General features: G+C 40.8%; 2 protein-coding genes across 3 annotated transcripts in view; one reads left to right on the top strand and one right to left on the bottom strand.

Annotated features, from left to right (window-relative positions):
* Positions 1-6008: 6008 nt before the first annotated feature.
* On the top strand, positions 6009-8396 carry LOC117503386 (toll-like receptor 5). Its single transcript, XM_034162600.1, has 2 exons — positions 6009-6347; positions 6472-8396. Exons 1-2 carry the CDS (start codon positions 6300-6302, stop codon positions 8365-8367), a joined length of 1944 nt encoding a protein of 647 aa, XP_034018491.1. The 5' UTR covers positions 6009-6299; the 3' UTR covers positions 8368-8396.
* Positions 8397-16436: 8040 nt separating this feature from the next.
* The window catches only part of LOC117503080 (kinesin-like protein KIF3C), a 38792-nt gene continuing 28418 nt past the window's right edge, over positions 16437-26810 (bottom strand). The window contains exons 3-9 of one of the 2 annotated variants that reach the window (XM_034162252.1): positions 25805-25927; positions 24531-24539; positions 21225-21343; positions 20966-21082; positions 20548-20656; positions 19398-19534; positions 16437-16833 (exon numbers count right to left, since the gene is read on the bottom strand). In XM_034162252.1, coding sequence (XP_034018143.1) covers positions 16746-16833; positions 19398-19534; positions 20548-20656; positions 20966-21082; positions 21225-21343; positions 24531-24539; positions 25805-25927 — 702 coding nt within the window. In that variant the 3' untranslated portion in view covers positions 16437-16745. The remainder of the gene's footprint in view (positions 16834-19397; positions 19535-20547; positions 20657-20965; positions 21083-21224; positions 21344-24530; positions 24540-25804; positions 25928-26810) is intronic. The other variant, XM_034162253.1, reaches the window with a different exon arrangement.

Below are 26810 nucleotides of genomic sequence, written 5' to 3' on the forward strand. Positions count from 1 at the left end.
GAACCAACGAAGCAGCAAATCAAAGACTGAAGCACTGCTTCATTGGTTCAAAGCAAAGGCTTGTTTATACAGACTCGCTGCAGGGTCTGTAATCAATATAGAGAGATGATCATTTTCCTGACAAACACCCCCCAAAAACAACGGCCGCTCTGAAGGACCGATGAGGGAATCATTAAGCAAAAGGCTATTGATATTGATGGATCTAATCATTTCTTAAGGATACCTGAAAAGAACTGGTTCATGACACGCAAATCCTAACAACAACACACTTTTTAAAATAAAACTCACATTAAAGACTCATGATTATCTTAAACACCTAAATACATATTTTGTAGAGCCAGACCGATATATCGGCCAGCTGATATTATCGGCCGATATAAGCCCTTTTCAAAGTACTCACTATCGGCCGAAATTTTGCTGACACAACGCTGATAATTTCTCATAAACATAACAGTTACTGAAATAAAGTTTGTCGGCAATGTAAAATGTCCTTGCACTGTTTGTCCAGTAGATGGAGCTCTGACTCCATTCAACTGAGAGCTGCTTACACCCCTGCTTAAATGTGTTCATCACCGGCCACCGTAGTTCACCGTCACACTGCACTGATCCGCTGACAATCCTGAACCTATATCTAAGTTGCAGCAACAAGAGGGACAAGATCAGATGTATTTCACAACTCTTTTTAAGGATATGTATTTGCTAATTTCACAAAGGTTTAATTCTTGATTGCATTTTTGGAACTTGAAAATTCTTCTGTGTTATAAAGTTAATCAATATGCGGACAAAGCTTCAGCTTTTAGCCCATACCTTTTTGTTAAGGGTCCAAAACAGAACATTTTATTCTTTTAAAAATAATAATAATAATATCGGCTGATTTATCGGCTATCGGCAAATCAGCCGATTTATCGATTACCAGCATTTTTTTCATCCAAATATCGTTATCGGCATCGGCCTCAAAAAATCCATATCGGTTGGGCTCTAATATTTTGGTTGAACTCACCTCCATAGCGATGCAATGTTGCGAACAAACTGCTTGTTGCTTGTCCACTGACAATGAAATCTCGGCCTTCCCAGCGAGAACGTGATTACGTGCGAGATTTGACACCGTAAAGACATCAATGAGTTAAGACCTTTATGACGTTCACTGATAATTTCAAATCAATAAAAACAATAAATGTGAAGAGTGGGTTTGGTTATACGTTATGGGGACGAGCATTAAAACAAATAAAAAAACGCGGAGGTTTTTTTATTTGGCACTCTGAAGCTTCCATAATTTTCAACTAATCTTTAAAAAAAAATCTACAGTCCGTTAAAAAAAAAAGAGAAAGTTGTGCCCACCGAAGCTGCGGTGACACTTGAGCGGCGCCATGTTGCAGAAAAGTTTAACTCCATGTTCACCTTCTTCCCCCGAATAAATGTGCAATGAGTCCTGACCACAACTCGCGAGTTTTCTCTTTAAAGTCAGGCTGAAATGTGAAATGTGGTTATTAACGAGAGTTATAACGGTTCTAGGCGGATAAACTCACCGGCAGGTACTTAATGAGACCGCACACCGACAACATCAACGCCGCCGCCGACTTTTACTGACACAACCTGCTTTTCTTCATCTTCTTATCTTGTCGTCGCCGTGGTTCGAAGCTCCGCTTTGGCTCCACGGACCGTCCTGTTATTCATTTCCGTACGGATCCATGTTTCACAGCCGTACCGGCTGCAAAAGTCCACTCGTTTTTGAAAGAAAGTCACTCCTCTCGTCCGTCCTCCTCCCTCCTCTTCTTCAGTGGAAACTGACACCCAACCAACTCTTTTTTACACCATTCATATAACTCATATATTCATCAGTTTTAACACAGGAAAATCACTTATTTCTCACACAGGCATCGGGTTTTATTTCTTTTTCTTCTGCAGTGATTGTGTTGTTGCCAAGTCCGCTTCTTATCAGCACGGGCGTAGGAACTGGGGGGGGATGCAGGGGAATTGCCCCCCTCGACTTTTTTTTTTTTTTTTTTTTTTTTTTTTTAGAAATTTTAGCTTACGAGTTGAGCATTTTAAAGCAGTCTTTTAAATCTATTTTTACATGATTTCTAGCTGTGCATTTGCAGAAGGAAAATTTTGAATTTCAGTACAGTGGTCCCTCATTTATCGCGGGAGTTACGTTCTAAAAATAACCCGCGATAAGCAAAATCTGCGAAGTACTCAACGCTATTTTTTGCAATTATTCTAGATGTTTTAAGGCTGTAAAACCCCTCACTACACACTTTATACACTTTTCTCAAACAGGCATTAACATTTTCTCACTTTTCTCTCTTGTGTAAACACACAACACACTTTTTCGTCTGTGTGAGAAGATTATAAGCAGACACACGCAGAACACAGTGCGCGTACTCTCCCTTCACTCACTGCCTCCGGAGGTACGGATGTGAGACCCGCAAAGAATCCAAGTCCTCTCTCGGTGGCCACGGAGCTCTGCGGCTGCGGTCAACATTCGCATCAAAAGAGCAAGCGTAGTCTCTGGACCTGTTGCCAGATTTGGCGCAGCTCCGCACAGCAGACAGTGGGGCAGTGTGAGTGGCCCGCTGCTGCGTTTACCAAGCCCACAGGCTCAGTAAGTGCATCGGAGGCATTGAGAGCAATCGCAGTGATGCCAACCGGTGCCGCGACTGGTGCCGCGGACCGGCTCCGCCTGATAAGGACACAGAACACTGTTAAAAAAAAAAAGCATGCAAAATTGCACAAAAAAAAAAAATCCGCGAAACTGCAAAGCCGCGAAAGGTGAACCGTGTTATAGCGAGGGACCCACTGTATTTTCGAAACAAGTCCTAGTGCACGTTCTGCACAGTGTACAAGCAATTGGCATTGTTCAAACTGCAGATGTTTCTATGCATTTCAAAAAATTTAATCATAACCATAACCCTTAACTTAAAGGGGACGTTTGACATTTTTGAACTGAGTTGTATTTATAGATGTTTTGTTGGGGGGAAAAAATTACATTAGTTAGAATGTAAACACCATTAGAACAAGCTAAAAACACTCAGTAAGCCACTTTTTGTCACCACTGAACAGGCATAAATGTTATTAGAAGTTTCTGGAAGCACTTGGACCTGGGAGGTGGGAAAAAAATAATCAATTTGTAGGCAATGGATGATCTGAATCAATTCACAAATGACAACATTAATTGCAGGGGTAGGAGCAGGGGCGCTAGCCACCTTTAATGAGCACATGTCACATGTAAGCCTGTATTTCTAATTTTACTTGAGTAATTAATTTTTTATTATTATTATTTTAATTTTTTTTGAGCCGGTAATGTCCTTTTTATTTAAGTGCAATTGCTGTATGGCTTTGTTATAGCAAGTATGCTCCAAAATCTTGCAGACCACAGAGCTGTGAGTGAGAGATAATAGAGAAAACACCTGTTTTTGGACTACGATAAAATAAATGCGACACACCTCAGAAGAAAAAGCACAGAGTGACAAGTTGTGGCTACATCTGAGTACAGTTTTTAACTTCAAAATCTAAAAAAATAAAACATAAATAAAGTGACAGAGTGGCTTGTTTGAACTACTAAAGAAAATCACCACTTTTATCTTCACCTTTCTGTCATTATGTTGCGCACAGTTTGTTCTGCTGAACCCAAAGTGCAATTAAAGGAAATACGCCTGCACGAGACGAGAACAGATGTCACACCCATCTTCTGCAGTTTAGCGTGTTCCTCTTAATGATTCTTGCGCAAGTTCAAAGTGCATTAGTGCAGCACAGCGAGTGTGCACGTGCAGGTGCACATGCATCATGATGAGGTGCACATATGTGCATGCACTTCATAGTGCTGTACGTGCACCTGCACATGCATGTGCAGGTATGCTAAAACCTAAGCACACGCATGCACACATGCACAAATACATGCACACACACACACACATACTTGTATTTTGTGGCGTTCATAATTGGATGTAATCAAACATAATGAGGTTATATGATGTTATGTTAATACTACTACTAATAATAATAACAATGAGTTGACATTATAAATTAGTCTGGTTTGATTATCAGCTCATGGTTGCCAACTGTGTTCTGAAAATGGAGAAATTCCTGTAGTTTCCCACACGATCTGTCATCAGTGGATCCAGTGATTTGCTGCATATTCAGCATGTTGAAAATATTTTAAAATACATTATAAATTTTGAATTCATGACCACGTCACTGAGGGATTTCCCCTTTGAAATCAGAAGTATAGCCACAGGTATTAGTCCCAACGTTAACCTGAGTGCCACGTTTGGTGGCACCAGCTTGATTGCAGGCAGGTACACTTAAAGGGGTCACATGGTGCAAATTAGCGCCCCCCCCCCCCCCACCCCCCCACCCCCCAATATGTTGGAAGATTAAATATGGTTTGAGTTTCAGGTCAAAAGCTATAAGTCTCAGAATCATAAATGTCAGACTTTTAAGACATGGTGACTAAGAATAAATTATCTGACTTCATTTCCATAAAATTTGCCATTTTCCAAAATATTATCATGAATCAAGAAATTTCACCTTGATCTCTGACCTTGATTGTTGACCAATCCTAACCCAAATGAATTCACTTCTTCCCATCCACTGGCCCAGTGTACCTGTCAGATTTGGTCAAAATGCGATTAGACCTTCTTTAGATATCTTGCTAACAAACACACAAACATCGTTACATAGAAATCAAGGTGATCACAGCAACACACACTTGGGCGGCGTTGGTAGAAATTCATCATAAAGAATGCATTAAAACTAAACAAGCGAAATACTGCGTCTGGCAACTCCGCCTGTACAACATTTGGAGGACATTACTATATGTGCATCATGTCAGTTTTCTCATTATTCTTTGATATTATCCTGTTATCTTTGTGATACTATATAATGGCCTGGAAACCTACAACTATAAGGAATCAAAATCTTATTTTTTTAAATAAAATACTCTGTTTAATCAAATTGATAAAATCCTCAGGGCCATTTTTGAAAAGTAAAATTTAGAAATTTGAGTTCTGATGTTTTGCTGACATAACTATGAAGAAAAGGCATCAGAAGTTCAAACAGTGGCACTGATCTTCACTTCATGTTGTTTCTTTCGTGGATGGACATGAGCAACAGTGACAACTGGATCACAGTGATGAAGAAAATGCTGATGTCAACTGGGAGTATGTTCAAACAGGACTAACATCTAGTCTGTGTTTGATGCTCCTCTTTGAAAATGTCCAGCACATGTTTTTGTCAGTTTAAAAATCAGTGACTGGTTACACAAGATGTACACAAGATGATGCCCTCATCACTTCACAGCTGATAAATGTGCTTGGATTCAGACCATCTTATTAATGTGTGGCTATAACCCTGAGAGCCCTGATGATGCTTCCCTGCATCCTGGTCAACTTTTTTTTTAATCATATTTCTATTAATAGCTCTACAAAGTGTTCTAGACACACATCTGTCTCACATTTAGAAAGCTGAAAGTGTTCTGAACATTTTGATATGCAACATGTGGTCATACTAAAAGAAGGATTTTCTTAAGTTGTGGTAAAAACAAGAAAAGCATCCTCGGGGCTCTAAGGGTTAAATAGAGGGGCTCCCCTAGACCCCCCTCTCCCTGCCCACCTTCAGAGGGGGGCGTGGCAGCTCATTTCCATTTAAAGAAACACAAACTGGTAGGACATTTTTTAAGAGATATGAATACATGTATTTGTTAATTGATTTATTTTGAGAATACATCAGTTTGGTGGGTACGCGACATTTTTTACTATAAACTTTCGCAGTTGTTTTGAACATATCCAGTGATCTTTATTAGAGCCCGACCGATATATTGGCCGGCCGATATTATGGGCCGATATAAGCCCTTTTCAAAGTACTCACTATTGGCCAAAATTTTTTTTCTTTGAACCTTGTTATTAACTTTCATTAACATCAACAAAGCCATGTAAAAATCAACTTACATTAAATATCAGCAATATTAAAGTATGGAGAAACTTTTTTAACATGTACTAGAACACGTGTGGTACCCATTTAGAACTTCCCTTGTTTCACGTTAAGGTAATCACTCAAACCCAGAGCCGCACTAACGACGGGCTACAAACGCACACGTGTACTTCCCCCTTTCTTGCAAATGTGGAGTTTTCATAAATGGGAAGTTCCACTCAGCGTCATATGTACACTGCAGGGTCAGTGCTCAACATATGTGACGCAAGTGCTTACAGATAAAAACGGTGCCAACACAAATCTCCGCTCAGATTCACACTGCACAGGCTGGACGGTTGTCCGTTGGACTTACTGTGGAAGACGGCGCAAGGATGTGGATCCTGATTCTTCAGGCGGTTGTCATTTGTGTTTTCCTGCAGGTACGAAAGCATATATGTGAATTAAATGTGGAATAAAATGTAATAACATTGAAATAAAGTCTATAAATACAAAATACTTGAGCAATTTTACTTTTGCAATACCTTCATGACTGTCCTCTTGTAGGTGCCGGGGTGCTTTCCATCATGTCTTATATTTGGCCCTGTAGCCAACTGTGGTATGCAGAACCTCAGATGGGTTCCCTCACTGCCGCCCAGGATCACCCACCTGTATCTGGAGATGAACCGCATCAGTGAGGTCAATGCTTCGTCCCTGTCAGGCCTTGAAGAGCTGCAGGTGTTGGACATTGGAAAGCAACACGTACCACTTGTGATCAGAAACAACGCCTTCAGCAGACAGCAACGTTTGACGAAGCTGGTGCTCGGATTTAACATCGGTCTTCGGCTGGAGCCGCAGGCATTTCTGGGGCTGTCAAATTTACAGGAGCTTCATCTGAATTACTGCTCGCTACGGGAGTCCATATTAAAAGACAACTATCTGGAGCCACTGGCCTCCTTGGAGACTCTTGACCTGTTTGGTAATCACATAAAGAGGGTCCAGCCTTCAGTGTTCTTTGCAAATCTGACAAAGTTAAAGGATGTGAACTTGAAGCTGAACAAGATTGATATGATATGTGAACCAGATCTTCTTGGTTTCTGTGGGAAACACTTCCAAATGCTGAATCTGAACTCCATCCAACTTACAGACATGTCAAGTCAAAGTTTTGACTGGAAGGAATGTGGGAATCCTTTTAGGGGGATGTCCTTTCAGACACTAGACTTGTCCTACAATATGTTCAGCACAGGCAAATCGAAGCAGTTCTTCAGAGCCATAGAGGGTACTAAGATTTCCCATCTCAAACTGTCAGGACCCATGGGGAAAGGATTTTCGCACAACAATCTTCCTGATCCAGACAACGGTACATTTGAAGGCCTGAGGAACAGCGAAGTCCGCATTTTGGATCTGTCAAAAAACAGAATATTTGCACTGCATCCAAGGGTTTTTCATCCACTCAAAGAGGTTGCGGTCATTGATGTCTCCAAAAATAACATCAACCAGATCCTCAGAAATGCTTTTGAAGGTCTTCAGGGTCATTTAAAATCACTGAACCTATCATACAACCTGCTCGGTGAGATCTACAGTTACACTTTTCAATCTCTGACGAATTTGGAAATATTAGATTTGTCTTACAATCACATTGGGGTGCTGGGATATGGCTCATTTACCGGCCTTCCCAAATTAAAAGCCTTATCTCTAACAGGAAACTCCCTCAGAGAGCTAGGCTTTCCCGCGTCTTTGCCCAGTTTGGGTTATCTCTTCTTGAACGATAATAAATTGACACCTTTGTCCGTGAACAGCCTCAAACGTTTTGCCAGTAATGTAAGCTATCTGAATGTCAACGACAACAGATTCACCAATCTGGGGAATGTTTACATCTATTTATCTCAGTTCAAACACCTTCAGTATCTGGCTTATGGGGGAAACACCATTAGGACCTGCAGCATCACGATAAACCATTCTCCACTCAGGAGTTTCCAAACCCTGGATCTTCACAGCAGCTCCATGCAGGCTGTTTGGACTCAGGGCAGATGCCTTAATCTCTTTGACAATCTCGGCAGTCTGCTGAGACTCAATCTGAGCTTCAATGCGCTGATCTCTCTACCTGAGGGCATTTTCAAGGGTCTCACCTCAGTCGTGGAGATTGACCTCTCATCCAACGCTATCACATATCTGCAAGCAGACGTCTTCCCCCGAAGCCTGAAAACACTTAGTCTCGCCAACAACTTCATCGCCTCCCCCGACCCCGTCGCTTTCTGCTCCCTCAGCACGCTGGACCTAACCTCAAATCGGTTCCACTGCGACTGTAATCTGAAGAGCTTCCTGACGTGGCTCAACAAGACCAATGTGACATTCGTGAGCCCCGTCAACACACTTAAATGTGAATTTCCTTTAAATTTAAATCAAGTTCCTCTGGTAGATTACTTTCTTCAGCTAACACAGGAACAAAAACAAAATGACTAAAGTTCAAATTCATTTGGACGTAACTAAAATGACTGTCACGTCAAGTGGCCTTGAATTGAATTAAATCTATCCACTTATTCCAGTTAAGGGTCATGGTGGGGGGGGGGAGCTGGAACCGATCACAGTGGTAATTTAATAAAATGTGTACTTGAAATAATACTGTACAAAGAAGGCATTTTAACCTGATTATGTGATTCATGATTCACTGGACGAATGTAGGTTCTTCAAAGTACTGTAGCATGAATGAAAGACACCAGAGGGCTGAGCCATACAAACACTACAAAACCACAACATGAATGTACAAGTAAATATACACACTTCTGTAATGGTGTTTCTGATTATGTATGACGCCATCATATGTTTTCTGTGTGAGTTAATTTTTGAAGTATTTCATACCAATCAGTCACAAATATTTTTGTTGATCAATATATGCTGCTTTAGATTATCTATCTTGTCCTCTTGGTTGTTGATATATATATATATATATATATATATTCTCCTTGCACACTTAGTCACTTAGTTTTTGAAAACTTCTTATTCAAGATAGATTTACCATGCAGTGCTATACCATTTGTATTTTTTCATAACTTCTGTAAATAAAATCCAAAACATATTCAGTGACTTGAAAATGTTTATGAAATGTTCATGTATCCATCCCCTGACTTGTCTCAAGAAAAATGGCAATAAAACTAATTATTTACAGGTATTATACCAAAGTGTCCCATTACTTATGCAACCCATCATCTTGGCTTTTATATATATATATATATTTTAATTAATTTATATAAAATTGTGGAGATTTGCTTTTAGTTTGAGTTTAACGGAGATAATTTTTCAAATTATAAGGTAAGAAGCCTGAATAACTATTTTTGTTTGAAATGGCAAAAATAAATTAAAATGTGTAAAGGTCCAAGAGGGTGAATACGTTTGCAAGACCCTGTAGTACGCTGCTGTCTATCGCATATCACTATACAAAACAATTTTACAGGAAAACCTCTTAACAGGCCAATATTTTAGCTTGGTATCAGTCACATGTTAGTTAAAATTACTGGATCATATACTAGAAAAGAAATAAAAACTAAACCTAAAAATCTGAGTCATATTTTCTTTGGGGTGAACAGAATATTTGAGTTAATGTTTTGTTGGGTGACTAGGTTAGCAAAATACATTGAGAAATTTATTTCTGAACAGATTAGTCGTTGTAAGAAAAGGAAAATGGTGTTGGATTGCTGTTGGTATGAACAGATGCTGAATGTTGCAGTGCCCTCCCTATTTAGGAAGTTAAAATGTGGCTCTCCACAGTCCTAAAGAGCCTTTGTTTTTGTCATTGTCCATCTTTGTCTAAATTATTAGCGGATTTTGTTAGGTATATTGACCCCATTGGCTCAGAATCTTGCCCATGGAGGATGCTGATAGACTCACCATTGGCCAATCGTGCCATCTCCAGTGTTTGAAAGGAGCTGAAATCACAGGACCTTTCACTCCAACCTGCTACAGACACTCAGCGGAGCTTCAACTTGTGTAGTTTGTTCAGTGTAACAGTGCCTACTTCTTTGGTTATGACGTAGCCACTATTTTTGATAGTGCTTCGAGGCGATTGTACAAATGTGACGTCTGCCTGTCACGTGTCACACCACCACTGCATGACCTTAGTGACCCCTGCCTTCAGTGTTTGGCACAATAACAAATAATGATGTTACATACATCTTATGTCATTATAATGTTTCAGAACTTCAAACACTGAAAGAACTGATATTGTTGGAAAAATAAAACAGGAGGAAACACACTGAATCTAGATTTATTTACACAATCTTCAAAATAAATTCTAATCAGAAGCATCTTTCTGATTCAGATAAGTGCTCATGAAATATTTTATGCCGAAAAGCCAAACGTTTCAATAAATATTTAATCTAAATACATGTCAGTCATGTAGTTATGATGGGAAGGCCAACTACATCCACTGAGGACGTTACATTTTTGTAGCTGTCAGCTGGATATCTGAAAAACAATATCAGAGAATTTCAACTAACTTAGGTGGAGACGTGGAACTTGGGTTTAGGAAGAACCTGATGAATTTTGATTGAATCAGTTCCTGCCTTTGATCATTAAACTTGGATCCTAATTCCTTTGATCTTGATCCTGACTTTGTTCTTATCTATGAAAATCAAAAGGTCAGAATCCAACTTTTTATCCAAACTACACAATCAAAGATTGGCACCAAGATTGAATCTGGGACAAAGGCTGCTGAGTTATTGAACTTTAGGCTGTAAATTTAGCAATCAGGATCAAAGGTAATGATCAAAGATGAGTGATCAGGATCCCATGATGGGATAGGTGTACTTTGGTCTGATTTAGATGATCCATATAGGACCTATATAGGTAATGGAGATCAACCAGAACAGTGGTTCTCATTCTTTTTACCTTACAGTCCCATTATTTATATCTAAGAAAAGCTGAGTAACTTCAATTATATTTTTCTCTCTGGTTCAGCCAAAGAAAACACAGACCTTAATTACTTTTGATGATCCAGTGAGTTATTATGACTTCATGCAGCACACACTACTAATTTTGTCAACCTTATAGCAAAGGTATGGGATCTGTGACCTTCTTTTATAGTTGAAAACAGAAGGCTGCATGATGCTTTTAAATTCATCCAGCAGGGGGCACCATCAACGCAGGTAGCAAACAAAATCTGCAGACCTCCATGCTGCTTTTTCCTTCATCTTCTTTTGCATTATGGCCAACACTCACCGGCCCCTTCATTAGAAACACCTTTCTAGTTTTGGATTGGTCCCCTTTTACCTTCAGACCTGCCTTCCTGCTCTCGGTCGAGACGGTCGCATTTTTCTTCTCTCCCTCCCTCCTTATCTTTCCTGCTTCTGTGGCGTGTTGTCTGTGAGGCTGCCAGCTTTGCTCTTCTGGAAACGGCAAAAATGGATCTGATGAAGTGGTCTCTGAACGCAAGTGACACTATTTTTTCTACAAGACACTCCGGAGCGGAGGACCCGACTTGTCCTGCCAGGACACATGTGATGGACGGTTGGAAGAAGTGGGAAATCATGTGCCTGTACACGTTGTCTGTAGAGGACGTTGAAGATGTTATCTATTCGGCGCTGTGGTGACCGGGTTTCTGCTGTGTGGCGCGGGCATGGCGCTGGTTTACCGGAAAATTAAGAAGGTGGAAGCAGCAATAATTGGCCCGTCCAGGCTGCCCCACGATTGATTCAATTGGAAGGGCAGTGTCAGCTCAGTCGGCGGGTGTTAACCACACGTTGGAAACCATCTCGGGGAGAATGGCTGCACTGGAAAACCGCTTTGATATTCAGGAATGACCACATCTCCTATCTCCTATTCAGAGGTTTTGGAAGCCACTCAGACTGTGGAATTTTCCAGGCGTCTGCTAATCTGGTTATCTATTCGGCTCCCCAAACAGCTGCACTTCAAGGCCGCTGTGATAAAAAAACCTCCTGGAAGAAGAAGAACACTTATGCCTCACCTCCCTGGTAATCCCCGCCCTCTGTTTCTTCCAGCTCTGACGTTGACTGTGGACAGTGGACTGTTCAGGGCTGGGCCCCTCCTCCCTCCAGGATGGACGGACAAGGCCGTTGATGGCGCCTAGGGCTGCCTCCGGACTGTTCTGTCTGAAAACTGGACTCATTCAAATCTTTGCTGTCGTCTCTCTCTCGTCTGTTGTTGTGTGATCACTGTTTATTGTGCTGATGGGTTTTTTTTTTTCCTGCATTGCTGCTGTGTGGTTCAATGCAGCAGCTATGAAGGCTTTTCTTTCCCAAGTTTACCTTGTGTGTGCTTTGTATATGTGTTCATGTACCTGGCCGGCTTATGTGTGTTGTGTGTTATGTGTGTGTTGTCTGTTGTCATGAGAAATCCCTCGTAGGTTGATGAATGACAAATTTGATGGATCATTTCAAGGATGTGCAGTGAGTTTTATTTTAAATAAACAGCTCATAGATTTCTGTGTAATTGTGAGAAATTGTTTTCTCAGCTGTTGACCTAAGGCAGGGATGTACATCTAGAGCTGGTCCCCGGGCGCCAAAAGGCGACTTCTGCTCCTAACTAGCAATTAGGATGGGTAAAATGCAGTAAACACAATTCATTGTGCAGGGAACATGTTCCTATGTGCATATGACAATAAAATTCTTTTGAATCCTTAATTCTTTGTGGCTTAGATTCAACAAGAGATTTCTCAGAGATGGTGGTCCATTGACATGTCCAGACTGAGAACAAGAGAAGTGCACACATGCACATACCATGATGAGCTACTAATCATTTATTTATTGTCTTTATTTTCAGCAGTCAATCCACAAGACCATCCCACCACAGTATGTACATAAATATAAAGTCAAACTTCATCGCCAGACCTTTTTCTGGCAGGTTACCATGGAAACAGGCTCAGCATCCACCTCCTCCACAGTTATGCCAGCACTTCCCAATTCTCCATATCCCTGCATCCATCCATCCCCCATTTCATCAGCATCCTTGCTCCTTCCTTCCCCACCCCCCCACCCGTTCTCTCACACACATGAAGAGGAAATCTACACTGGGGGGTTTATGAATTATTATCACCCATATCTTTGTACATCAGGTATTTTTTTTAAAGTTAATGCAGACAATATTTGTGCATTTTCACCCATGTCTGTGGTTTATTTCTCACAATTACACAGAAATCTATGAGCTGTTTATTTAAAACTCACTGCACATCCTTGAAATGATCCATCAAATTTGTCATTCATCAACCTACGAGGGATTTCTCTTTTTTGTGCATTTTCTTCAATTTCTCATTGCTGCATAGTGAGTTGGTAGTAATTTCATCAACTGTCCTGCTGCAGGTTAGGTTAGTGGGCGATGCAATCTGCAGAGTGCATACATAGTTTGACTATTTAACCTTTTTTTATTCATCATTGGGCTGTAAAACTGTTTAAACACAAAGGCAGGCTGCGTGGAAGATTCTTTCACAAACTGAGGACAGTCAGCTCAATACAGATAAAAACACATTAAAAAAATCTGTCAAATTCTTTGAAATCTGAATTTTACTGGAACAAAGATAGAATTAAACACCCAGGTTTAATGTGGGGTTCCTCTGGGGTGAGACAGAGGGGGAAATACATTAATAATTAATACATAAATTAATGTTCATTTAAATACAGCCTGTTTTTCCTCCTGTCAAATGTAATGAGGAGATGCTGCCTTATAGTAAGATGATTTAACTGTCGGCACACCTGCAAAACCCAGAATACAGTTTAGTGAATGAAATCTGATGAGAGCTTCTGAAATATTCAGTTATATTTCGGGCAAAATATTACATATCAGTGACATGATTTGGTGATTGTGTTGTGATAAATCCGCCACACACACACACACACAAATCAACAACAACAACATGTTGAATACACTGAATAAATAAATAAAAAGCAGCACCAGAGCATCTCGGTGCACTCAGCATAAGGATGATGCACTGGAGCACCAACCCCCCGCCCAAACACACACACACCCTGTTTGATTCCTGGCCCGGGGAGGTTTTGTTGAAAGACTTCTCCAAACATTTCATAACGAAGGCAACAACGTCTCTGAAAGCTGTGCAGCACACCGTGCTGTGTGACTAATTCACAGTGTAAAATCTGTGTTGTTTCTGTTGCACTCGGTGGGGGTTCTGCAGCAAATGGAGCTCTGGCATCAATAATAGCTATAAATTAATTGGATTTACCCTTGTCTGCTGCACAGACACCCACCCCCCCGTGCAGAATGATAAGAGAAGCACACAGCAGTGAATGACAATAAATCTACTGTCACCATTTAGGCTTTTCTGAAAAGAAGGGGTAAAAAACACTAGCATGATTCCCATCCAGAGACGGGATGTGGATTTAGTTTTAATGATCCTACATCTCCATCTGAGAACTGTTCCAACAAGAACATGGAATGACAGAATCCATTATTTCTGGGACAAAAACTGCAGGCCGAATCGAAATAGTCCTGTTTGCCTGTAATTTTGGTATTTGAGCCCCCACCCCCTCCAAAAAACACCCAGAAGAGGACTCTGTGGAGCGTGTACTTCCTCCAAGGTGCAACAGCACCTTCAACCACATTAACCCCAAAACAAATACAGCCCTTTGACCTTTTTTTTTTGCTCTTGTATGTATTATATATCGGTTGTAACAAATCTTTTGTAATGAAGCACCCGAATTAATAACCTGGTTAACCTCTGTATTAAACAGCCCAACATGTCTGTGAAAGCAGGTAATTGACAAATATGATACATTTCCAAAAATGTCAAATTATCTCCCTCGCAAAACATGAGACAAGATGTATTTTTCTCCATGAACATCTTCATGTTATACCGCCAGTGTGACATTTTACTGAAATCCATAAACTGGTTTAGGAGGAGTTGTGCTTAAAAAAAACCTATGGACAGACTCACAGGTTGATTCCTATCCCCCCCCCAACCAAATAAAATAGCCTGTTTGCAGGGTGGGGTGTGTGTGGTTATAATTAGAGATTAATTCATCAGGTGTTCATTTGTAGATTATAGGTTTTGAGGTCAAATATGACTTTGGTTTTAATATAACGCACAGGACTGTTGCACCTTGGCGGAGTTCACTTTATTTTGAGGTGTATTGCTGGAGACGACCCCTCTGCACCACACTGGAACTGGGTAACTGTGATTTGTAACCGTAAGTGATTCTGACTTTCTGCTTCTTAGCGACGGTAACATAACTTCTACACTTTAGGCTCACATATAAAATAACTCTTATAGTCCTTTAAGGTTTTTCTTTGTCATTACAAATGATCTAGTGAATGATGTGAGACAGAATACACATTAATAAAGCTCACTGGTGTTCAACGTCCGTGAAATAAGTTCTCTGTCAAGCACGCAGCACATCATCAATCGAGCCCACTGACAGAAAGTCTCCATGCACCATCTGAGGGAACAGCTACAAACCTATTTTATGCTGTTCACGAGCGGTAGGTGGGCTGGACTCTCCATGTGAAGACGGAGCTCATCATCACCATCTGGAAGGAGACTGTTGAGGGATTCTGTAGGCTATGTGGCCTCGGACTGTCATGGGATCCTTCGGTAGGAGAATCTGGAGGATGCTGCTCCTGAGGTACATCTAGCTGGTCTTGCTTGGCCTGCTGCCACGGTGACCTGGACAAACACTTTACAGAGGGAGTCGAGAGACGTCTCTTCTCTACTGGTCACTGTTAAAACCAAACAGTCCCGTAGAGTCCTACAAAAACAAACACACAACATTCCGGGTGGTACAGCACGGTACTGCAGCCAGACACCCTCATGTTTAGACGATGATCCGACCCTCTTGGTCTCATACATGCAGAGGATGACAGGGTGGACATTGGGCGGGGGTCTTCACATCCATACAGAAGGAAGCTGCAGTAGCAACAGACTTTCTGAGACTAAACAGGCCATTTAACAAGACCAAAGGTGTTATGAACAGCATGATAAACATTCATAAATCAGCCAACATCAATTTTCAAAGTAAAGATTTAGTGGCTTATTGAAGTCCTGTGCAGAGAAGGAAGCAACACTCCCTCTGTGCTCTGAGCTTTTCTCACCATCTGTTCCTTGTCCTTGTCTGGTGTTCTATTGTGATGATTTTTGGTTCTTGAGATTTTGGTGCACCGTTTCTTTAATCCTGACTTTTGTTGGTACAGACAACATCTTGTATTTCAGGGGATTAATTTGTCTTGTCGAGGATCTATTGTGACTCACATTTCTTCTTCAAAAACTGGCAATCAATTGTTTCTTTCAACTCGTCCATGTGCTTGTGTCCCGTATCGTGGAGTTTGTTTTTGCAAACGTTATAACAGGTTCTTCTGGCCCGTTTTACAATCTTGCACATTTAGTGCACGTGAGTCCTGCTGTGTTAAACTGTTGCCCCTCCCCTGTTTATAATCAGCAGTAATCACTACTCACTGCATAGCTGCTGAATTTTTTTTCAAGGTGGTGTATGGCAGCTACTTTCCAGAAATATGTTCAAAAAACACATCTAGAGGCTAATAATGCCTCTAAAAAAGAACACTATCTTACTAGAATCCACATACCCCTGGTTTGTCCTCACATAAAGACCTGTTAGGGCTCTTAAAAGCTCCAAATACCATTCCTTGTGCTTGATAGGGAGGAGGAGTTGCCAAGGAGGGGAATTTTTGTTTACGTCCTGAAGTGTGGTGCAAGTGTGACATCTAGTGGCAGAAAATTAATTCATAGCACCTTTATGTCAACAATCAGCACCACTCATTTGAGTCCCAGTTGTCTGAGAGGTCTGAAGAAGCAACAAGAAGGGGAAAGGAGCAAGAAGAGAAATAAAATAAATAAAACTCCTCTTCACTACATTGTTGATGCTGTTTCACTGTGCAGCAGTGGGCGTGGCAGTGTGACATGCCACCAGGGACACACTGGACGAAGACGAGGTGATGGATTTTGGAGTGTGACACCTGAGAAAATATAGTATGAATTAAATTCAGCACAGTTTCAGATTGATAAAGTTTCTCTCAGAGCTAATGATCAACTGACACCTTCACACTTAGAGGATACGGTGTAATAACATCAGTCAGTGTAACCAAAATGACCAAAAACACATAAGCATAAAAGCATTTGCGCAATATCTCTAAAATTAGAACGGTCTTGTCTCACAGTAATGCTGAAAAACTAATTCATGCATTTATTTCCTCTAGGCTGGACTATTGTAATTCATTATTATGAATATTATGAATTATGGGGGAGGTGATGGTCTAGTGGTTAAGGTGTTGGGTTTGAGTCCAGAAGATCATGAGTTCAAATCCCTGCCTGACTGGAAAATCACTAAGGGCCCTTGGGCAAGGCCTTTAATCTCCTATTGCTCCCGGTGTGTAGTGAGCGCCTTGTATGGCAGCACCCTGACATCGGGGTGAATGTGAGGCATAATTGTAAAGCGCTTTATGCGTCTGATGCAGATGGAAAAGCGCTATATAAATGCAGTCCATTTACCATTATTATCATCAGGTTGTCCTAAAAGTTCCCTGAAAAGCCTTCAGTTAATTCAAAATGCTGCAGCTAGAGTACTGACAGGGACTAGAAGGAGAGAGCATATCTCACCCATATTGACCTCTCTTCATTGGCTTCCTGTTAATTCTAGAATATAATTTAAAATTCTTCTTCTTACTTATAAGGTTTTGAATAATCAGGTCCCATCTTATCTTAGGGACCTCTTAGTACCATATCACCCCAATAGAGCACTTCGCTCTCCGACTGCAGGCTTACTTGTAGTTCCTAGGGTTTATAAGAGTAGAATGGGAGGCAGAGCCTTCAGCTTTCAGGCTCCTCTCCTCTGGAACCAGCTCCCAATTCGGATCAGGGAGACAGACACCCTCTCTACTTTTAAGATTAGGCTTAAAACTTTCCTTTTTGCTAAAGCTTATAGTTAGGGCTGGATCAGGTGACCCTGAACCATCCCTTAGTTATGCTGCTATAGACTTAGACTGCTGGGGGGTTCCCATGATGCACTGAGTGTTTCTTTCTCTTTTTGCTCTGTATGCACCACTCTGCAGATGATTAAATGATGATTAAACATTGGTGATTGATCTCTGCTCTCTTCCACAGCATGTCTTTTTCCTGGTTCTCTCCCCTCAGCCCCAACCAGTCCCAGCAGAAGACTGCCCCTCCCTGAGCCTGGTTCTGCTGGAGGTTTCTTCCTGTTAAAAGGGACTTTCCTTCCCACTGTTACCAAGTGCTTGCTCACAGGGGGTCGTTTTGACCATTGGGGTTTTTCTGTAATTATTGTATGGCTTTTGCCTTACAATATAAAGCGCCTTGGGGCAACTGTTTGTTGTGATTTGGCGCTATATAAATAAAATTGATTTGATTTGATTTATATTTTGGAGATGATCTGGAATAAATTCTGGATCTGAGATCCAGATGAATGTTTTGCACATGGCAGCATTTAATTTAAAATGTTGAGATGCAAAAATAAAATGGATGGATAATGTCCTCAAAAATGAGGGATTTTGTTTTGAATATGATCCAGAACATATTTTAGATTCAGGACTGAGAAGAAGCATTCAGAAACATTTAATTCAAAAAGTTATGAATAATGAATTTTGATAACATTAAGTGAATTGATGAATAATGACCAAAGAAATAATTGATGTAATTTTTAAGAGTCAATCCAGAATATAATGTGGATCCAGAAAATGCCTAAATTTAAAATTTGAAAAGCATGTTAAACTAAATTAATAAAATGAAATGGAAGCTTGCACTGCACCTCTCCCAGCGGCATTGATTACAAAAATCTCTTTTGAAAAATATTCCCTATCATCTGGTCCAAAATGTCTTCGACTAGAAGGATGGAATGGTATTGTGATATAACCCCGCCCCTTTGGGACAAAGATGAAAAAAAGAATGGAGTTAAATCGTTAGATTAGGAATGACTACAAAGGGTGTGGCAGCAGTTAACAGGTACAGGATGATCCATAAAAAAGAACAAAATGTTTTGTCACAAAATGATTGTCTTACTAGAACACCTGCATTTTTCACCTGTGCCAAAACAGCCGTTTCCGTTATCGCTAGCAGGCGTGTTTAACTGGACCAGACAGTTGTAGAAACAGGCGGACTCACTGTAATTTGAGCCCAAACTCTGCTCTCTGGTCTCAGTGGTTACCACAATCTGAGTAATGGGATGGAACCCACTGTTACCACAGTAACACTTCAGTTTCTGACACTCTGTTAGAGTTTACACAGGTGTGCATTTTCAAATAATTTGACATCCAATTTGACTGTTTTTATTTATTTGATCATTTTTCACAGAGGGCAGCCCCTGGAAGAAATTTATTTGAGTATGCCCCCCACTCCCAAATTTTATCTTAATTTTAAAATTTCAGTAGTTTTTCAACTACAAAGAGATGGGAACAGAGCCAATCAGGACGCTCGGTACCTCCAGGAGTCCACAGTACTTTCATAAAAGTGCTCTTGTTTCACATTCAGACATTTTACAGGAGTAACGGGGGGGGGGGGTCTGGCTCACCAAGAGCGGGACCTGCGGACACATCCGCCTCTGTCCTTAGTGGGGGAGTTGTTCAGGGAGGGACTTTGGTTTGGCTCCACCCCTGTTGATGTGTTGAGAGGAGTCATGTCCAGTTCCAGAAACATGATGTTCTCGGCCTGAACATGAATACACACAGACAAATATGTAATTTATCACAAATCAAATGTTTCTTCATGGACAACACCCAACAGAAACAAACGATGAGGAATGCGGGGCTGCTTCCTGTTCTACAATGGACTGACTCAGTGGAGCGCTAAGGTAAGCGGCTAACTGCATAATCAGTTGTTTTGAAACATTTCTCTACATTTAGTGAGATTGGGATTCCCTCCATGCTACAGGAAGTGGTGTGCTTTGAGTGTTTTTAGACTGCTGATACAATTACTGTATTTTCCAGTTGAGGGGACTTACAGTTGTAGGTAAACGTTTGGGCACCCCTGATGATTTCCTTGATTTACCTTTTAAATTATTGGTTGTTTGGATCAGCAATTTCAGTTAAATATATCATATAGCAGACAAACACAGTGATATTTCAGAAGTGAAATGCAAAAAATTCTTTAAACAAAATTAGGCAGGTGCACAAATTTGGGCACCCTAACAGAAAAAGTACATCAATATTTAGTAGATCCTCCTTTTGCAGAAATAACAGCCTCTAAATGCTTTCTATAACTTCCAATGAGAGTCTGGATTCTGGTTGAAGGTATTTTGGACCATTCTTTACAAATCATCTCAGGTTTGTTGGTTTCCGAGCATGGAGAGCCCGCTTAAAATCACACCACAGATTTTCAATAACATTCAGGTCTGGGGACTGAGATGGCCATTCCAGATTGTTGTACTTGTTTCTCTGCATGAATGCCTTAGTAGATTTTGAGCAGTGTTTAGAGTCGTCTTGTTGAAAGATCCAGCCCCGGCGCAACTTCAACTTTGTCACTGATTCTTGAACATTGTTCTCAAGAATCTGCTGAGGTTGACTGGAATCCATGTGACCCTCAACTTTAACAAGATTCCCAGTACCTGCACTGGCCACACAGCCACACAGCATGATGGAACCACCTCCAAATGTTACTGGAGGTAGCAAGTGTTTTTCTTGGAATCATTATAGTGGACATCATGTAACACTACAGGCACTCACCCTGTATCTGGAATGTGCTCCCATTGCTATAGCAACCCTGGCGTAGTGGCTGATGGGCCGTTTGTATCCGACTGCAGACACCGGCCTCTTCTTCAACTGTGAGGATTTACTGAACAGAGCAAGAACCATAAAAACATAAAATCAATTCAAAATCCAGCCAGACAAATGCAGTTATACAATTTATCACATTGTTAAAGATACTCTAAAACTGTCATAGCGAACGGTGCAGGATGATAGGAAAGAACTAGAGTAGGACTCATCGGAGTGCAAACACAACAAAACCGTCACTTTGGTGATGCGATTTTTCTGCATTCGCCACATTAAGGTCCTGGCATCCACCCAGGAAGACAATGGGTGGACGACCTACTTAAACTTGAGGACAAAATTATAAGCCCAGACCGGTTCTACATCCACTGACCTTTCTGAGGGGACTATAGGCTGGAACTTCCACTGATCCTCCTCAGGGTCAAAGGTCAGTCTGTTCATGATCTTATTCTTCTCTTCTGGAGGAATGAAGTTCTCGATGATCAGGTACCTTCATGTGCAGAAACACCAAAACTGAGAGTCATTCTGAGGGAATGCCCCTTATTTCAGAATCTATTTATATTTGGAATAAAAACATTCCTGTGCAGCTTTGTGTTGTGTTTGCTGAGGATTAATGTCAAAGGTCAGCTCACTTGAACTTGAGTTCTCTGGTGAGTTCATTCTGGGTTTGTTCCAGCTCCTGTCGGCTCCTCACGTGCTCGTCATTGACGTCCTGGATCTCCGCTTTGATGCACTGCAGCTTGGCGTACAACTAAGACAACGAAAAGAGCCAGACGTTACACAGCTGAGATGTTGACGAACCGGTCTGCAACAAACCTGCAGCTCGGCTGCTCATAGTAACATCACTGGAGGAACCGGTGACAGAACAGGCTTCCTGCTGCACGTCCCGTGTGCCATCGTTCCTCCTGCGCCACTGAGTGTCACACTGCACGTACCGTCAACCAGCACAGCGCTGACAGCTCAGAGTTACACGGGTGATTGTTTACACTGAATGCAACCGTAAAGTCACATTAAAACAACAATGTAAAGCTCCTGAAGGAAACCAGCGACAGACAGCACGACGCTCTTGTTGCCTGACTTTTTAACACCAGCAAAAACTGTAAAGTGCCTTTTAATTTAGAGGAGGCATCAAAAAGCAGGTTTGTATATTTCGGCAGAAATGGTAGACGGTGAGCTTTAAACAGACCTTTCCAAACTCCAAATGTTTCTGATGCAATGCTTCAATAGCAACTTGGGGATTGATTTTTTTCCTGTCTGAGAGGGAATCGAACTGGTCAGCCTCTGTACATGTAACTGACAAGTATGATGTATTTATAAAAACAAATCAGAAGCCCAACTGTCTCCCCTTGAAGATGTTGGACTGGAATTATTTTCTTTCATGCAGATCTTGACATGGAGTGAAATTTCACTGAAACTGCCCAAACCGTTTGCGCTTAAACATTTCATGGCAAGATGGAAGAGCATATATATATATATATATATATATATATATATATCTCAAACGCTGCCACGCCCAACCACCTTTTTTGTTTGTGACGGTATAATGAAGCACTCCAATCAGCAAGCATATTTATATACATGTATATACATATTTATATAAAGTAAAATATAGTAAACATTTTACGTTAAACATTCCCAATGTCCCATAATTCTGTGACTGTGAATGTACAATTTCTCCAAGAATAAGCAAAATTTATACCCAGACTTCATTTAGAGTTTGATGAAAATACACTATGAGCACCATCTACAACCCCAAATCAGAAAAGGCTGGGATGATATGGAAAATGGGGAGAGGGCACGCAGAAATTGTTACATTTACTCTGAGTTTTTTCAAACAGGTGATTATCATCATGATTTGATACAAAACAAGTATTCATAAAAGGCTGAGTGTTTGAGGAGCAAAGATGGGAAAAGGGTCTCCAGCTTGTCAACAAATACTTAAGGCCATTTTTGAAAAGGAAGGCATTTGCATATTTCTCCCTTTACCGTGCACAATATCATTAAGTGATTCAAAGAATCCGCAGGAATTTTAATGCATAAAGGACAAGAGTGAACACCTGTGATCTCCGTTCCCTCAGACAGCACTGCATCAAGAGCTGTCATTCATCAATAGCTGATATAACCGGCAAAGGTTATACAGGCAAAGGATCAGTCTGGAAAATCAATACATTCACATGTTCCATTTAAAACTTTACTGTGCATAAAAAAAGAAGCCTTATGTCTAGAAAAAAATGCAACAATGACAACCCTGTACTGTTGTATGCTTTTAGAAGTATTTGCAGGAACAATGGAACAAAGTAACACCTGAAATGCTTTATTGCTTGGTATAGTCAATGCCAAAACATCTTTTAAGTGTTGTGAGAAGGAATGGCAACATTACAAAGTGGTGAATCCCAACTTTTTGGGGGAATGTGTTGTAGGCCTAAAATGCATGAAAGGATGCATATTAACAAATGTAATGAAACTCACCACATAAAAAATAAAACAACTTGGATTCAATGAAACAAAAGTCAAAGAAAAATCTAAGTGTGAGCAGAGGACCTTTGTGGGCGGGACGGCGGTGGGATCGAACCCCGGACTGCTTGAACTAATGACCAGAACTCTACCAGGTCAGCCAAAGGGGAATTCCCCATTAGCCAAGCTATCAGGAACATTTTTTCAATCTGAACTTCATGTTGCTACATATCTCCCCACCATTTCTGACTTTGTCCCGAAGTCAAAGGTGCATTTAAGCATGCTCTGTGACTACCCACATCCTGCCGACAACACCAATTGGTGTCAGAAGTGGGATCGAACCCCAGACTGCTTTAACTAAAAACCAGAACTCTACCAGGTCAGCCAAAGGGGAATTCCCAGTTAGCCAAGCTAGCGGGAACATCTTCTCAATCCAGACTTCACTCTGCTACACTAAGAATGCCCCCCCCCCCCCAATACTGTTCCACCTTTTTCTGATTTGAGGTTGCAAATACCAAAGACATCCCATCATCATCTGAGGTCATCTGGTTGTCATTTATGTCTAAAAACTGCACAGTAAAATCAAAGGTATTGTGACTCTAAAGAATTGAACCTCTGTCCTGCTGCAATGACACTAACTTCGCCATGTACCACTGCTTCTGTTGAATTCAACTCTCACCTCATCCTAACACACTGCTGACAGCTGAATCCAGGAACTGATTGAGATCCTAGATCTTAGTCTTGAGCCAGGACAAGCTCAAACCAAGAAACCCCAACTTCTCACTAAGCTTCCCAAGTGCTGCAATCAGGACATCATTGGTTCCACAAAGATCACAACATCATTTACAAAGTCAAGGTCAGTGAACCTTTCCTCAGAAAGACACCTGAGTCACTAGATTCCAGGATCCTCCCCAACACCCAATCCATGTGTCTTGGGTAGGATCCTGGAGACAAATGAGACTGTGTGATTCTTATAGTTATAGGGTTAGATAAAGTACAGCAACTTAAAGGTAAAGCAGTAATACAAACACCTCTCATGAATACTTTAAATTTGGTACTGTTTTTAAAAGGTACTAATAATAAAAAAAAAAAAGGAAACATTTTTCTCAGGTAAAAAGCACAGTGTAAGAAGAATCTATTCTGGATCATGCAGTGAGTCAGAGGTGAATGGCTAACATGTCAAATTAGGGTATGGTTGGGAGGGCAAAGATCAACACAGGATCGTTAGTCACACTGTCATCTACGGTCAAACACACACTGGTCTTCTGGTGTTAGTCCTGCTGACCAGGCCAGTGCAACGGGGAGGGCAGTGAGAAGAGCTGTGGAAGGTTCATGCTGTTTTCAGAAGGATTTAGCAGTTAGTTACAGAGAGAATCCTCATCAGGAAGACAAAAAACAGGCTGATATGGACAACATGAAGATATCCAGAGATTAGAGAAAGTGAAGTGAAGATCCAGTTAATAGAGCAGGACGGGAGAACAAACCTTGAGGTACTGAGATTTACGTGTCCAAGACAGAGGTCATTACGTTCCAGGTCGGGGTCAGAAGATAAAGAGGGATAGACTACCATTAGAGACAAAAACAGAATATACATGTGTTAATGCCCCCAAGGAAGGAAAAGTCAACCGTGAGCACTCCCTGACTGCACAAGCAGCTCTCGCTGTTTGTGTGGAGGCCTGCTTACCGATGGCAGCGTCACGCCCCCTGTGGTTGGCTTTGCCTCACTTCAGGGTCTTACATTCTTTGCTATTATGGTACATTCATTTTCTTTGGGTGTTACAAGTTGAGAACCAAGAAACATAACCAGAAAAGGCAAATGATGGTATAAACATGGCTCCTAGTGTCATAGCCTACATATACACAGGGTGTGTGACCATCTTCTGGATCTAAGTTCATCAGGTTTTCAAATTTCCCACGGACACACACACAGAAAGCCCTAATGAAATGGGGACGCTCAAAAAATGATGTCCAAAAGACATTCACAGAAGACAAGCTACAGAGTGTGGAATAAAACAGCTGAAACGCAGGGTGCCCCACACGCTGCCTTGACAGGTGACAGCTCCAGGCTCACAGGAGAAAAAACAAACCTGACCTCCCGTGCCACGACTGGAGGTAAGAAATGTGGCTCATTATAAGATTACAACTGTTATTTGTGTCAGAAATTCCATTTGCCACGATGTGACACAATATCCAAGGACTGTCAGGTTGTGTACTGTATGTGCATTCATTTCTTGAGTCGCCTTGATAACGCAGTTGAAAAAACTGTCAAGTGCTCAAGCATGGAAGACATGTCTGATTCCCAACACAAGTGCACACTCAGTGCGCAAAATAGCCCATATTTTACATTTATCATGACAATCTTCATACAAAGACAATTTGGGGTGTGTCCAGCTGAGTGTACAATATTGTGGGTGGTAAACATGCAAACAGGTGAGGTTTGCAGACCCAACACAATTTATTAAGGTTAAAGCAATTTCAGGGCCTGAGATTTTGTAATTTAGCATGCTTGAAAACTTGAGCCAATGTTGTATGATCCAAATCATTCTCAGTGAACTGTTTGGGTATGCATTTCTTTGTTTTCACTCAATAATCTTTTTTCAAAACAGAAAACACCACAAAAAAATAAAAAATAAATAAATAAATAAAATAAAATAACCAAACAAACAAATCATTTTCAAGGCACATTCATTTTTCATTTAGTGAACGTTTGATAAATTACATTTTCAGTTATGGTCTGCATTTAATGTGCTTCTTCTACCTTCTTGAGTTTCTTGGTCTTTGCTTCCACCTCCTGTTGCAGAGAAGTGAAAGTCTCCCTGAGCTCCACTGTCTCTTCATCCTGGACCAGCATCTGCTGCTGCATCTCCCGCTCCCTGCGTGTCTGAAAGAATAAATAAAAGATCAACCAGGGTTTTGATGTTTTGTTTTTTTACTTCAAATATACAGTCCTGATCTGCATTTTTGACACCTCATATGTCAAGTACAGGATTTAGAATATGTTCGGAAATAAATACAACAGAACAAATATTATATCATAGTAATATTTCATAAAACGTTTATCCAATCACAGCAACAGAAGCCTATCTCTCATTCTGAATTATCACGGGTGTCTTGGTGCCTTCCCTCACTTGTCTCCTTGCACGGTCACTCACTGTTTTAACTGCCTACTCCAGATGAATTTAATGTACAGTACAATACTTTTGTATTTCTCAATGATTGATGTAAATGAAGTCCAAGACATATTCACTGACTTGGATACACTGATTATACAAAATGCCATGGGTCATGTTTTAGTGTTCAGGCTTCATATCACCGTTATTTTTTCTCTGGCATTGATTTTCTTGTGCTATTATTATGTTCTGTGTTATCTGGCTAATTTTCAAACAAACTTGCTTGTGCCTTCCATCATTGTGGTTCTCTGCAATGGGTTCCACTGCCAAACCATTACACAAAATTCATTTGCATTTGTTTCTAAACATATCTTAAATTCTATACTTAAAATAGAGAGCTTTCAACAAGGCGGAGCCAGGACTGAAGGACAGTTTAGTACATCAATTTACTGTACATTTTATATACATGTTCTGTCTATTTAAGGCAACACAGATTGATTTTGTTGCATTTCATCAATTACTGCACATGACCTACATATTGATGAAATGGACAAGAACCTGTAGCTAGGATACAGCAATTTGAGAAGCAAATGTTATAAAAACTGATTTAGCATTTACAGTCATATAGAAAACAATGTACAGGAGTATTTTTTT

The sequence above is a fragment of the Thalassophryne amazonica genome, chromosome 21, assembly GCF_902500255.1.
Source record: "Thalassophryne amazonica chromosome 21, fThaAma1.1, whole genome shotgun sequence".
Classification (NCBI taxonomy): domain Eukaryota; kingdom Metazoa; phylum Chordata; class Actinopteri; order Batrachoidiformes; family Batrachoididae; genus Thalassophryne; species Thalassophryne amazonica.